Source organism: Bos indicus x Bos taurus, chromosome 18, assembly GCF_003369695.1.
Source record: "Bos indicus x Bos taurus breed Angus x Brahman F1 hybrid chromosome 18, Bos_hybrid_MaternalHap_v2.0, whole genome shotgun sequence".
Classification (NCBI taxonomy): domain Eukaryota; kingdom Metazoa; phylum Chordata; class Mammalia; order Artiodactyla; family Bovidae; genus Bos; species Bos indicus x Bos taurus.
This window is the reverse complement of record NC_040093.1, coordinates 30,252,193-30,264,590: the sequence shown is the minus strand read 5'-3', so window position 1 is coordinate 30,264,590 and position 12,398 is coordinate 30,252,193. Positions and strand designations below refer to the sequence as shown.

Below are 12,398 nucleotides of genomic sequence, written 5' to 3'. Positions count from 1 at the left end.
GTTCTCTTTTAACTAGGATTCAACGATTCTCATGAATACTCTGCTGGGAGGTATGTATGTGCCATCCAGCCTTAAACATATTTATGATGAATAATTCCAGAGGCAAAAAGTTCCCATAAATAATACCCATCGTGTAGCTACTCTATTTGAACAACTTGACACTAAAAATCCTCTGGGTGTTGCTTTGAGTTAATGACAGAGCTGTGAAAAACTCATTCAGTCATTTCATAGTGTTTTCCCATGAGAAAACCCAGTTTGTTTTTGAAATTTTAAGAATTCAGTAAAATATGTATAACATAAAGCTTAACCATTTTAAGTGTACAGTCCAGTGACATTAAGTACATTTACAGTAGGGTGTAGTCATCACTGCTGTCTATTTAGAGAACTTTTTCATCACCCTAAGCAACAGCTCTATAGGCATGAAGCAATAATTCCTCATTATCTCATCCTAGTCCAGCCTGTGGTCACCTCTGTTCAGCTTTCTATTTCTATAACTTTCCTTTCTCGAGATACCTCATTCAAGTAGAATACGACAGTTGTCCTCCTGTGTCTGGCTTATTTCACATCGTGTAATGGTTCCAAGTTTCAGCGTGTTAAAAGCGTATATCAGAATTTCATTCCTTTTTATGATTGAATAATATTACATTGTATGTGTATGCCATATTTTTTTGGTCCATATATCTGTTGAAAGAAATTTGGTTTGTTTCCACCTTTTGCCTGTTGTGAATAATGATGCTATAAATATTGGAGTATAGGTATCTGAGTCTTTATTTTCAATTCCATTGGGTTTTCTAGGAGTAGAATTGTTGAATTATGTAGAATTCTTTGTTCAACTTTTTGAGGAACTGCCAAACTAGTATTTTTCTCACAGTGCCTGTAACATTTTACATTTATAGTGCATTGAGGGCTCCAGTATCTCCACATTCTTGCCAACACTTATATATATAAAAAAAGTAGCCATCCTAAATGGGTGTGAAGTGGTATCATGGCAGTTTTAATTTGCATTTCCCTGGTGACTAATGATGTTGCATATCTTTTTCATGAGCTAATTGGTCATTAGTTTATCTTTTCTGGAGACCTGGCTAGTCAGATCTTTCACCTATTTTTTTTGGTTGAGTTGTTTAGGTTTTTGTTATTAAGTTATGGGAGTTCTTTATATATTTCAAATATTAAATCCTTACCATCATGTTGATGTATGGCAGAAGCCAATACAGTATTGTAAAGCAGTTATCCTTCAGTTAAAAATTAATTTAAAAAAATTCTTATCAGATAAATTATTTGCGTATATTTTCTCCCATTCTATGGATTGTCTTTTTACTCTCTTGATATGATTCTTTGATGTTTTTAATTTTGATGAAGTACAGTTTATCTTATTTTTTTCTTTTATTGCCTGTGCTTTTAGTGTCATACCTAAGAAATCATTGCCCAATCCATGATCATAAAGATTTGCCCTATGTTTTCTTCTAAGAGTTTTACAATTTTAGCTCTTATGTTTAGCCCTTTGATCTGTTTTGAGTTAATTTTGTATTAAATTTGTGCGAGGGGTGAGTCCAGCTTCCATTCTTTGGCCTGTGTATATCCAATAGAACCCTTGTTTGAAAGTGAAAATTAATTGACCCTGTATTGTGAGGGTTTGTTTCTGGGCTATTTTTTTAAATTGAGGTGTAGTTGGTTTACAGTGTTGTGTTAGTTTCTGCTGTACAACACAGTGAATCAGTTATACGTGTATGTATATACACTCTTTTAAAATTCTTTAGAAATACTGAATGCTTCACAAATTTGTGTGTCATACTTGCACAGGGGCCATGTTAATCTCCTCTGTAATCATTCCAATTTTAGTATACATGCTGCTGAAGTGAGCATTGGTTCTGGGCTGTTTTATTCCTTTGGTCTGTATGTCTGTCCTGAGGCCAGTGTAATACTGTTTTGATTACTGTAGCTTTGTAGTAAGTTTTGAAATCAGGAAGTGTTGGTCTTCCATCTTTATTCTTTCTCAAGACTGTTCTTGGAGAAGGAAATGGCAACCACTCCAGTATTCTTACCTGGAGAATCTCATGGATGGAGGAGCCTGATGGGCTACAGTCCATGGAGTCACAGAGAGTCAGACACGACTGAGTGACTTCACTTTCACTTCATTTTCTGGCTCTTGAGGGTCCTTGGAGACTCCATATGAATTTCAGAATGGGATTTTCCTGTTTCTGCAAAAACACTGTTGGATTTTGATCACATTGAATCTATACATTGCTCTAAGTAGTATTATCATTTTCACAATATAAGTCTTCCAGCCCTTGAACATGGGATGTTTTCCCATTTATATTCTGTAGTTTTCTTTTCTTGTAGTGTCTGTCTGACCTTGATAATCAGGGTAATAGTGGCTTTAGAATGAGAGGAAGTGTTCCCTTCTCTTCAATCTTCTGGAAGAGTTTAAGGATTAGTATTAATTCTTTAAATGTCTGGCCAAAGTTTGTGTGATAGAGATAAATCAGTTGTTCTTTGGAGCTGGCAGCCGAGTTTCAAGGAACTATAAGAATGTCTTGAGGGCTGCAAGTTTCCATAAGTACAATCTGAAAGTACCACTGTGTCAGCCAACTCACAAAAGCCCCCAGTGTATCTTGGCCTGGACTTCTCTTTCTTCTAATTTATGTGCTGATTTACCTGGAATCCCATGTTCTGTACCATAGAGTCTGTTTTGAAGGATTCAGTTGTGAAGATTGGGCAGCCTCATAAAGGAGACCTTTGAAGGTACTATAATGCTTAAGTCACTCCTGAAGCTAGGTGAGTGATCTTAAATTTAGTAATAAAAAAGCTTCAGGCAGAAAAATTTTGCCTAAGCATAAAGAGTTCCTGGCTTTTGTGTTTTGTTTTGACCCATTTAGTGAGACTGCATTTTGCACTCACTAGAATGCAAGGAGATTGGCTGCTCCTTGGTTTTCCCTCTTTTATCTGCCTAAGAGGAGGGTATGGTATCAGCTAGTTCACAGAGATTATGTACAGTTTCTTCTCTTCCACGATAAAATAAGCATTCTTCTAGAATCTAATAGAAGGTTATGTCCTTTTATTTGAATTCATACAGCAAAGGCCAAAAATAATTTTTTATAGGCCAGAGGAGGAGGCTGCCTCATTGTATAGTGGACTCTTTAGCTGGGCATCTGAGTGTGTCATCCATTAGCACAAAACTGACAATAGTGACTCTTCTTGAGTACAGTGACTTTCAAACATTTTGACTACTTCTAACAATAAGTAAGTTTTATAGCATGGATCCGTTACATAACAAAAAACTTACAACTAATGTGAAAGTCTCACAAGCCAATTCTTAACCTTTATTAAAGAAAATGTAGCCCATCTTCTATTTTGTTCTATTTTTTTAATACTGATTTCAGCTTACTCTATTGATTTCATAACGTGCTAATAGATGTGAACTTTAGTTTAAAAAACATTCCTTCATGACCTGCAAATTTACCTATGCATATAGTGTTCTGGGCCCCTACCCTTAGACATTTTGATTCTGTGCTCTAGAGCCCAGAAGTTTATTTTTTATTAAGTGCCCAAATAACTCTGATGTGGCCACAGATGGACTTCCCTGGTGGTCCAGTGGTTAAGACTTCATGCTTCCGAAAAAAAAAAAAAAAAAAAAAGACTTCATGCTTCCAGTTCTTCTACTGCAGGAGCCACAGGTTCGATCCCTGGTTGGGGAACTGAGGTTCTGCATAACACATATCTCAGCCAAAAAAAAAGATACAGCCACAGACAAGTATGTGGAAACTAGTTTATTGAAAATTAAATCTATCCTTGACAATCACTGAAAACCATCACTGTAACTTTTAAAAATTACTTCCCTTTTAAATTTAGAAAATAAATCAGCATAACCTAAACTCTCTGGACTCCAGTATTTATATTATCCAGTAAAATGTGGGGAGCTATTGTATGCCATGACTGGCAGGTAAAGGAAAACTAAATTCCTCTTGATTGTAGAAAAAAACAAGCTGGGCATGTAGTAGATTGTTACCCTCTGGTTTGTTCCATTCAGTAGTGATGTTGTCTTCTTTGACACAGACCAGTTTATGTCTGACTTGGAACACCAGCCATCAGGTTCAGCAGAGAAATGGCCTAACCACAGTGAGCTCTCATGTCCACCTCCTTTCTGGAGAATCTAGAGGGTGAGTGTTGATTGAAATGTATGATTATTTTTGTTCTCAAGTCTGATATTTGCATGCAGTGGCAGGATTTGCATGTGCTACAGAGGAGGGGGTATCCATGGGCATCTTCTGTTAGGGGCCCACTCGTCATCTTTGGAGCTAAACTTTAACACTCTGCTTTGTAAATTTAACCACACTCAGGCTCTCACATTTGTACTTAACAATTTTAGTATGGGTTTGAATGAAAGGAAAATGAGTGTTTGATTGGATTTATTAAACCAAAGCAGAGGGAGGCCTATCTGTATGAATTCTATGGCTTGTGTGCTGAGTAAATGTAATTGCAGATCAGGCGTATAAGCCTACTCATTTCTGATCGAGTACCTTTTTAAGTTTTGACATAAGGCAGTATGGAATGGAAGTAAAGCAGGAAATGTTAGCCATTTGCCAGAGGCAACTTGGATCATTTACCCTTGAACCTGCCCTTTAGGCCCATCTTTCCATTTCTGTTAGTTTCATCTGGGACTCTATTTGGGAGGAGTCTGTGCTTTTGAGGGAGCCAAGCCTTTCTGCCTCAGCAAGCAACCATAACCCTCCCTTTCCCTCGTACAGCTCCTTTCTTCAAAGACTCTCAAAGCCACCTGAGAAAGTCTGTGATAGAAATTATAGGGACTTGCCTCGTGGTCCAGTGGTTAAGACTCTGTGCTCCCAATAAAAGGGCGGACGGTTTGACCTCTGGTTGGGGAACTAAGATCCCATACAGCACACACAGCATGGTCAAAAAATAAATAAATATTTTAAAAATAGTAAAAAAAAGAAACCAACAACAAAAAAGAAATTAAAACTCTCAGGAGAGTTATAACCAGGATTTAAATGAATTTCCTAGTATTATAGTGGAGAAAAATCAGTTGAACAAAATTTAGGTTGCCCTAGTCACATCACAGCTGAACCAAAATTAAAGCTTATTTCTCCCAGTGTTTACCCCATTGCCCTTCCCATGTATGAAGCCAACAAGTTGGTCACTTGTGATCTTAGTAAGAAGTGTTTCTGTGGAGTGAAGGAATGGCTAAGGAATGAACAGGAGGTAAGAACAGAGAAACAGCAGGCAGGGAAGATAATTCCTTTAAGATATTAAACAATGAAAAAAAAATTAGAGATAGAGGGCCATGTGGGTCTAGGGTTTTTATTTGCTAGTTGGTTTGAGATGTAGACTTACCCATATTTAAGTAATGATGAGAAGAATCTTAGGAGAGGGTGGGTGGGTAGCTTGATTAAAGAGATGGAAGAGTGAAGAAATTTGATGGAACAAGGTCTTGAAGAGGCAAGCGTGTGGGATTCATAGCATAGGTGTGGAATAAGTTGTGTGGGTTTACAACTCTGGAGCTCAGGTTTGGGATCTGGAGACAGTAGATTTAGGAGTCGACAGTATACAGAAATGAACAAGATTACTCAGAGAAAATGTTCAAATTTAAAAAAAAGGAAAAGGACAGTCTTCTGATAAGCCTAAAATTCAGAATCTCACATCTTAACCCAAATTGAAAAGAAGTTTTTTGTCTTGGGGTCCTCCCCCAACTTTTCATTTTTTAGCTGATAGAAAAACACACGTGCTGATACTTGAATGTACTTTCAAGTAACTGTGTACTATTTACTTAGCTGGAGACTCAGTGTTTGTCTTTGTAGAATGTTTTGAGTCACAACTTCTTCTAGAGGAAAAGTCTGTATGACAGTATAGTATCACATACATGAAAGGTTTCTTAGGGCCTGTAATAGCAGGACTGACCTCCCCCTCAGTCAGTTGTGAAAACAAAAAGTGTCATAATTTCCCTTTACTAGTAGTGTTAAACCTAATGTTAAAAGTGAAGGATATCTTTGATCATTGTGCCTGTAAATTGAATCTGTCCTAGAGCTGGAAATATCTAGAGTTCAGTATGAGTTCAGTTACTAGAGAAGAATGAATTAGGACAGTAGCAGTCTACCATAGGTAGACTTCTAAATTTTCAGGAATGTTTTTCTATCTTTAGCTTGAAAAGGCAAATTAATCTGATTTTGATAAATGCAAAATAATTAATAGTTGAGTTCAGTATTTTATGTATTTTATTTAGATAGTATTCTTATAACTTACCTAATAACCTGAAAGTAAATCTTAGGAAAACTCTGCTTTAGAATAATAAACCATAAAGTAGTACTAGTTTCTCATCCATTTAAAATAATTTCTATTTCTTTACTTCCAAATGTCTCTTGTTTCTTCAAGGGAAATTTAGAAAATGATTGTACCTTCATTTTATAAAAAATAATATCTCCATAAAATTGTTCAGCCAGAGAATGAACTGTACCTTTAATCTTGGGGTGTAAGGAAAGGAAGAAAAGATGAACTTGCCAAACTTTTATGAATGTTCATTGATTGGAGCTTAAAATGAAATAGTATACATAAATGGAGACTAATGAGACCTAAAAATAGTTTACAAAAATGATCAAGATGCTCAAATGCTAGTTATGAAGACCCTTTAAACTGGTGTGTGTTTGACAATGTGTGTGTGCCTACTCTAGAGGCAGGGCTCTAGGTTACCCTGCCCCTCCACCTGGTGGTGAGATTTCATACCATACCATGCCCAGCTCTAACTCTGAATTCGTAAGCATTGGAAATAGCTCTAAAGAAGAGGCCTGTGTTACTCAGACACCTCATTCTTGTGTGTAGATAGCATTTCAGTGGACTATAGTTTGAACATTTCTTGGATTTAAAAAAAAAAGTTTTTTCTTATAGCAAATATTGCTGATGGCTCTGACTACTTCTGTTGTGGTGACACAGGCAATCCAGGTGTTGCGGTAATGGGAGTCAAGGACAGTGGATGCCACAAGTGGGCCAAATGCTGTGACCTACATAACCTCTTACCACGGGTGTTGATGGCTGTTGACTGTTGTTCTAGGCTTTTAATGCACTTTACTCTTTATAGAGAGAAAGTGAGAATGTTGTATAGGAAGGGTATAAATAACTCTTTGTTTTTACCTTAACTTGGTGAAAAATATAAAGCCAACTCAAAGCCAATCCTATCCTCATGGAATAGGATTATCAATAAATTCATGCATATATACATTCAAAAGGAAGTAAAAATGAAATTGTAAGCATTAATGTTTTTAAGAAGTACTGTATTTATCAAGATTGTTAATGATTTACCTATAAATTACGTTATAGATTTATTTATCAGTAATAATTTTGATTTGCTTAAGTTGACAAATTTTGGCCACATTAGAAGGCTATCTCAGGGAGCCAGAGCCTAGAGCTCCCAGTCTAAGGGAGAAGTGAGGGGCAAGGGAGAGCAGTGGACTTGTGTACCACACTGCTCTCAAGTTATTGCTGAAGAATGGTGGAAAGACTGCTTTGTTGCAGTACTGACTCCCTGGCCTAAAATTCATATTCAGTAGCTATTATTTGAGCATAATTTTTGTTGTTGTTTTGCCAGCATGCCATTAAAGATTCAATGGCATGTAATTTTATTCGGTACTCAGTATTTACCAAGCACTAATGAGTCAGTGGAGACCAAAATAGACGAGTTCTTTGCTCCATTGGAAATTAAATCTACTAGCTAATTATTGTGTATTAATATTATATATCAAAGTATTTTTGTGTATAGTCAGCTTGAGTGCTTCTTTGTGAAGAATCTTGGATTTATCCTAGTCTTTAAATCCGGAACTGTCAAGAACCTTCCAGGTTGTTTTAGCAAAATGAAGTTAAGCACACTAGGCAAAAGGAGAGCAGAACTTTGGTGAAGGGAAGCAGAAATAACACAGCTTGGATCAGGCTTTTGCTATAAAGGTTATCACCTGACTTTTTCAGGAAATCATGTGTTTATCATTAAAATGTACTTGGTGAGTGGGTGGATAGTGCTGGTTACAGACTCTCGACTTCCTCATAAAGACACACGAAAACTGTATTACGTGGTTTTTTATGATGATAGAGCACCATTTTTAATCATCTTGTTTTAAAACTTGAACAGTGAGATAAGAGTTGAAAAAGCTGTGGTTTTATGGCAGCCTATAATATCTCTGAAATTATCATCTTTGGAAGGAATAAGCAACAGAAAAGATGACTGTGAGCTGAGTACTTGATTCTATATTTGGCTTTTCGCCACTGCTGTGAGACCTGTTTAAAATAGACACTGTCAAAGTCAAAATCAGATGCCATGTCTGAATTTTAATAACATTCTCTGGTCCCTTTCCTACCACACCACCTAATGAACTTTCAGGGTACTAGTTCCAAATAGCTTCCAAGTAAATGTATTGAATTCAGTTCAGTTCAGTTCAGTTCAGTTGCTCAGTCGTGTCCGACTCTTTGCGACCCCATGGACTGCAGCACGCCAGGCCTCCCTGTCCATCACCAGCTCCCGGAGTTCACTCAAACTCATGTACATCGAGTCGGTGATGCCATCCAGCCATCTCATCCTCTGTCGTCCCCTTTTCCTCCTGCCCCCAATCCCTCCCAGCCTCAGAGTCTTTTCCAATGAGTCAACTCTTCGCATGAGGTGGCCACAGTATTGGAGTTTCAGCTTTAGCATCAGTCCTTCCAATGAACACGCAGGACTGATCTCCTTTAGAATGGACTGGTTGGATCTCCTTGCAGTCCAAGGGACTCTCAAGAGTCTTCTCCAACACCACAGTTCGAAAGCATCAATTCTTAGGCACTCAGCCTTCTTCACAGTCCAACTCTCACATCCATACATGACCACTGGAAAAACCATAGCCTTGACTAGACAAACCTTTGTTGGCAAAGTAATGTCTCTGCTTTTGAATATGCTATCTAGGTTGGTCATAACTTTCCTTCCAAGGAGTAAGAGTTTTTTAATTTCATGGCTGCAGTCACCATCTGCAGTGATTTTGGAGCCCCCAAAAATAATGTCTGACACTGTTTCCACTGTTGCCCATCTTTTTGCCATGAAGTGATGGGACCAGATGCCATGATCTTAGTTTTCTGAATGTTGAACTTTAAGCCAACTTTTTCACTCTCCACTTTAACTTTCATCAAGAGGCTTTTGAGTTCCTCTTCACTTTCTGCCATAAGGGTGGTGTCATCTGCATATCTGAGGTTATTGATATTTCTCCCAGCAATCTTGATTCCAGCTTGTGCTTCTTCCAGCCCAGCATTTCTCCTGATGTACTCTGCATATACGTTAAGTAAGCAGGGTGACAACATACAGCCTTGACGTACTCTTTTTCCTATTTGGAACCAGTCTGTTGTTCCATGTCCAGTTCTAACTGTTGCTTCCTGACCTGCATATAGGTTTCTCAAGAGGCAGGTCAGGTGGTCTGGTATTCCCATCTCTTTCAGAATTTTCCACAGTTTATTGTGATCTACACAGTCAAAGGCTTTGGCATAGACAATTAGGATCCATTTATTAAGTTATCAGAAATTGATGTTTCTTCCTTGGTAGTAAGGTCCTTGTCCTTTGGGAGCTCATAAGCTATTTGATACTGATATGTACTGATAGTCTAATGAGATGAATAACATTAGAGGCCATGCACAGAGATCACAGCCATCCTTGGGCTCTCTCTTGGCACGAAATTAACCCATAGACCCACATGTAGAATCCACACTGAAAACACTGTTCCCTGTTGTTATGATAGAGGTGCCAAAGGCTGCCTTGTCTATTTATGTCCCTTTATTTACTATATATATGGACTATATACAGCCCATGGAATTCTCCAGGCCAGAATACTGGAGTGGGTAGCCGTTCCCTTCTCCAGGGGATCTTCCCAACCCAGGGATCGAACCCAGGTCTCTCCCATTGCAGGCAATTTCTTTAGCAGCTGAGCCACCAGGGAATCCCATATATATATATATATATACATATAATACATATATATACTATATAAGATTTTTTAAAAATCTTCATTATACTTACAAGGAAACTGAAGAGAAAATGTACTGACATACATCCCCATAACTTTTCATTTACATACTATTTCAGTGAGTTGTTTCTAGCAGTCAAGAGTCAGTTTAGATTAATTCCATCGTTCTATGCAGACCATCAAGAATGGTCAATAAGTCCTAGCCTGGAAAATTTATTTAAAAAGCACCATCTATTTGGCACAGGCCTTCATAAGTCTGTGTATCAATGACCTTCAGAAATTGATCTCAATTAATGATTATTGGAGCTAGCCAGCACTACTTAATCTTCACCCTTTTGTACTTAATTCCTTTAGCTTATAGTTCTGTTTCTTTACTATTCTGCATTAAATACTAATCATAGTTCAGTTCAGTCGCTTAGTCATTTCTGACTCTTTGCAGCCCCATGGACTGCAGCACGCCAGGCCTCCCTGTCCATCACCAACTCCCGGAGCTTGTTCAAACCCATGTCCATCAAGTTGGTGATGCCATCCAACCATCTCATCCTCTGTCATCCCCTTCTCCTCTTGACTTCAGTCTTTCCCAGCATCAGGGTCTTTTCCAGTGAGTCAGTTCTTCCCATCAGGTGGGCAAAGTATTTGGAGTTTCAGCTTCAGCATCAGTCCTTCCAGTGAACATTCAAGACTGATTTCCTTTAGGATAGACTGGTTGGGTCTCCTTGCAGTCCAAGGGAATCTCAAGAGTCTTCTCCAACACCACAGTTCAAAAACATCAATTCTTCGGCACTCAGCTTTCTTTATGGTCCAACTCTCACGTCCATACATGACCACTGGAAAAACCACAGCTTTGACTAGATGGACCTTTGTTGGCAAAGTAATGTCTCTGATTTTTAATATGCTGTCTAGGTTGGTCATAGCTTTTCTTCCAAGGATCAAGCATTTTTCAAGTTCATGGCTGCAGTCACCATCTGCAGTGATTTTGGAGCCCAAGAAAAGAAAGTCTGTCACTGTTTCTATTGTTTCTCCATCTGTTTGCCATGGAGTGACAGGACCAGATGCCGTGATCTTAGTTTTTTGAATTTTAAGCCAGCTTTTTCACTCTCCTCTTTCACTTTCACCAAGAGGCTCTTTAGTTCCTCTTCACTTTCTGCCATACAGGTGGTATCATCTGTGTATCTGAGGTTATCGATATTTCTCCTGGCAGTCTTGATTCCAGCTTGTGCTTCATCCAGTCCAGCATTTCGCATGATGTACTCTGCATATAAGTTAAATAAGCAGGGTGACGATATACAGCCTTGATGTACTCCATTCCCAATTTGGAACCAATCTTTTGTTCCGTGTCCGGTTCTAACTTGCTTCTTGACCTACATACAGATGTCAAGGAGGCAGTAAGGTGGCCTGGTATTCCTATCTCGTTAAGAATGTTCCACACAAAGACTGTGTGGATCTTTAACTGTGATCCACACAGTCAAAGGCTTTGGCCTAGTCATAAAGCAGAAGCAGCTGTTTTTCTGTAACTGTTGCTTTTTCAAAGATGCAGCAGATGCTGGCAATTTGATCTCTGGTTCCTCTGCCTTTTCTAAATCCAGCTTGAACATCTGGAAGTTTACGGTTCACATACTGTTGAACTAATTACAGTCAGTGTGATTACTAATGCCAGTCAAGCCAAATTTTCATCCTTCACTTCTTTGCCTTTCTGAATGCTGCTACTTGAAAATTTGTCTGTTGAGAATCACAGACTTCTATGGTTAGAGACCTTATTAGTTTATAACACCATCATTGATTAGCCAAGGAAATGGGAATCTTGGATATGTGAAATAATTTGTCAAGGATACACATGGAATTAGTGGCAAAGCCTGCATTCAAACCAAACCTAATTTCCAGGCCATTCCTTTGCTTACATATTTTGCTTTCCCAGGTCTTATTTTCTCCTTGGGTCACAAGGCTACTCCCACTCATTTTTTTCTCAGCCTTTTGCTCTTCAGTGGGAGTGAAACTGCTCCCATACTTCCAAGTCTGTAGTAAGAAGGTGCATAAATCTCCTCTTGATCGTTCACTGTAGTTTCTTACCCATAGGATTTTTCCTTTTGGTTGTTCTAATTTCCAAATTCAGTTCCAGAGCTGACCTCTACCACCTTCCTCCTCTAAATTCGTCCTCAGCTTTTCTCCAGTAGTGACAGCATTATTCTTCCTAGACTTAGAGCCTTGGTGGTAGTAACGAATCAATCCTTTCTTCTTCTTACAGTCACCACACTCACTCGTAGAATTGTTTTTGTCCAAGACCTTTGCATTTTCTTTGTGTAAATGATTTCTAGCCTCTTCTACTCTTTTGGCTTTCAAGAAGCTGAACGGGTGTTTTGAAACTGATTCTACCATTTACTAAGCAAATTGTGTGACACAACCTCTATTATCTATCTGTAAAGTGGG

The 12,398-nt window shown here is 38.3% G+C and overlaps 1 protein-coding gene and 1 non-coding gene across 3 annotated transcripts in view; one reads left to right on the top strand and one right to left on the bottom strand.

Annotated features, from left to right (window-relative positions):
- NFATC3 (nuclear factor of activated T cells 3) overlaps positions 1 to 12,398 on the top strand; it is a 94,016-nt gene that overhangs the window by 77,231 nt on the left and 4,387 nt on the right. Inside the window, exon 10 of one of the 2 annotated variants that reach the window (XM_027516184.1) lies at positions 4,054 to 4,157. The exons of the other annotated variant lie outside the window; for it this stretch is intronic. Within the exon in view, the coding sequence (XP_027371985.1) occupies positions 4,054 to 4,154 (101 nt within the window). The 3' untranslated portion in view covers positions 4,155 to 4,157. The remainder of the gene's footprint in view (positions 1 to 4,053; positions 4,158 to 12,398) is intronic. 2 annotated transcript variants of the gene reach the window in all.
- Positions 1,756 to 1,863, bottom strand: LOC113876897. Its single transcript, XR_003506631.1, has one exon. It is a non-coding gene; the product is annotated as a U6 spliceosomal RNA (small nuclear RNA).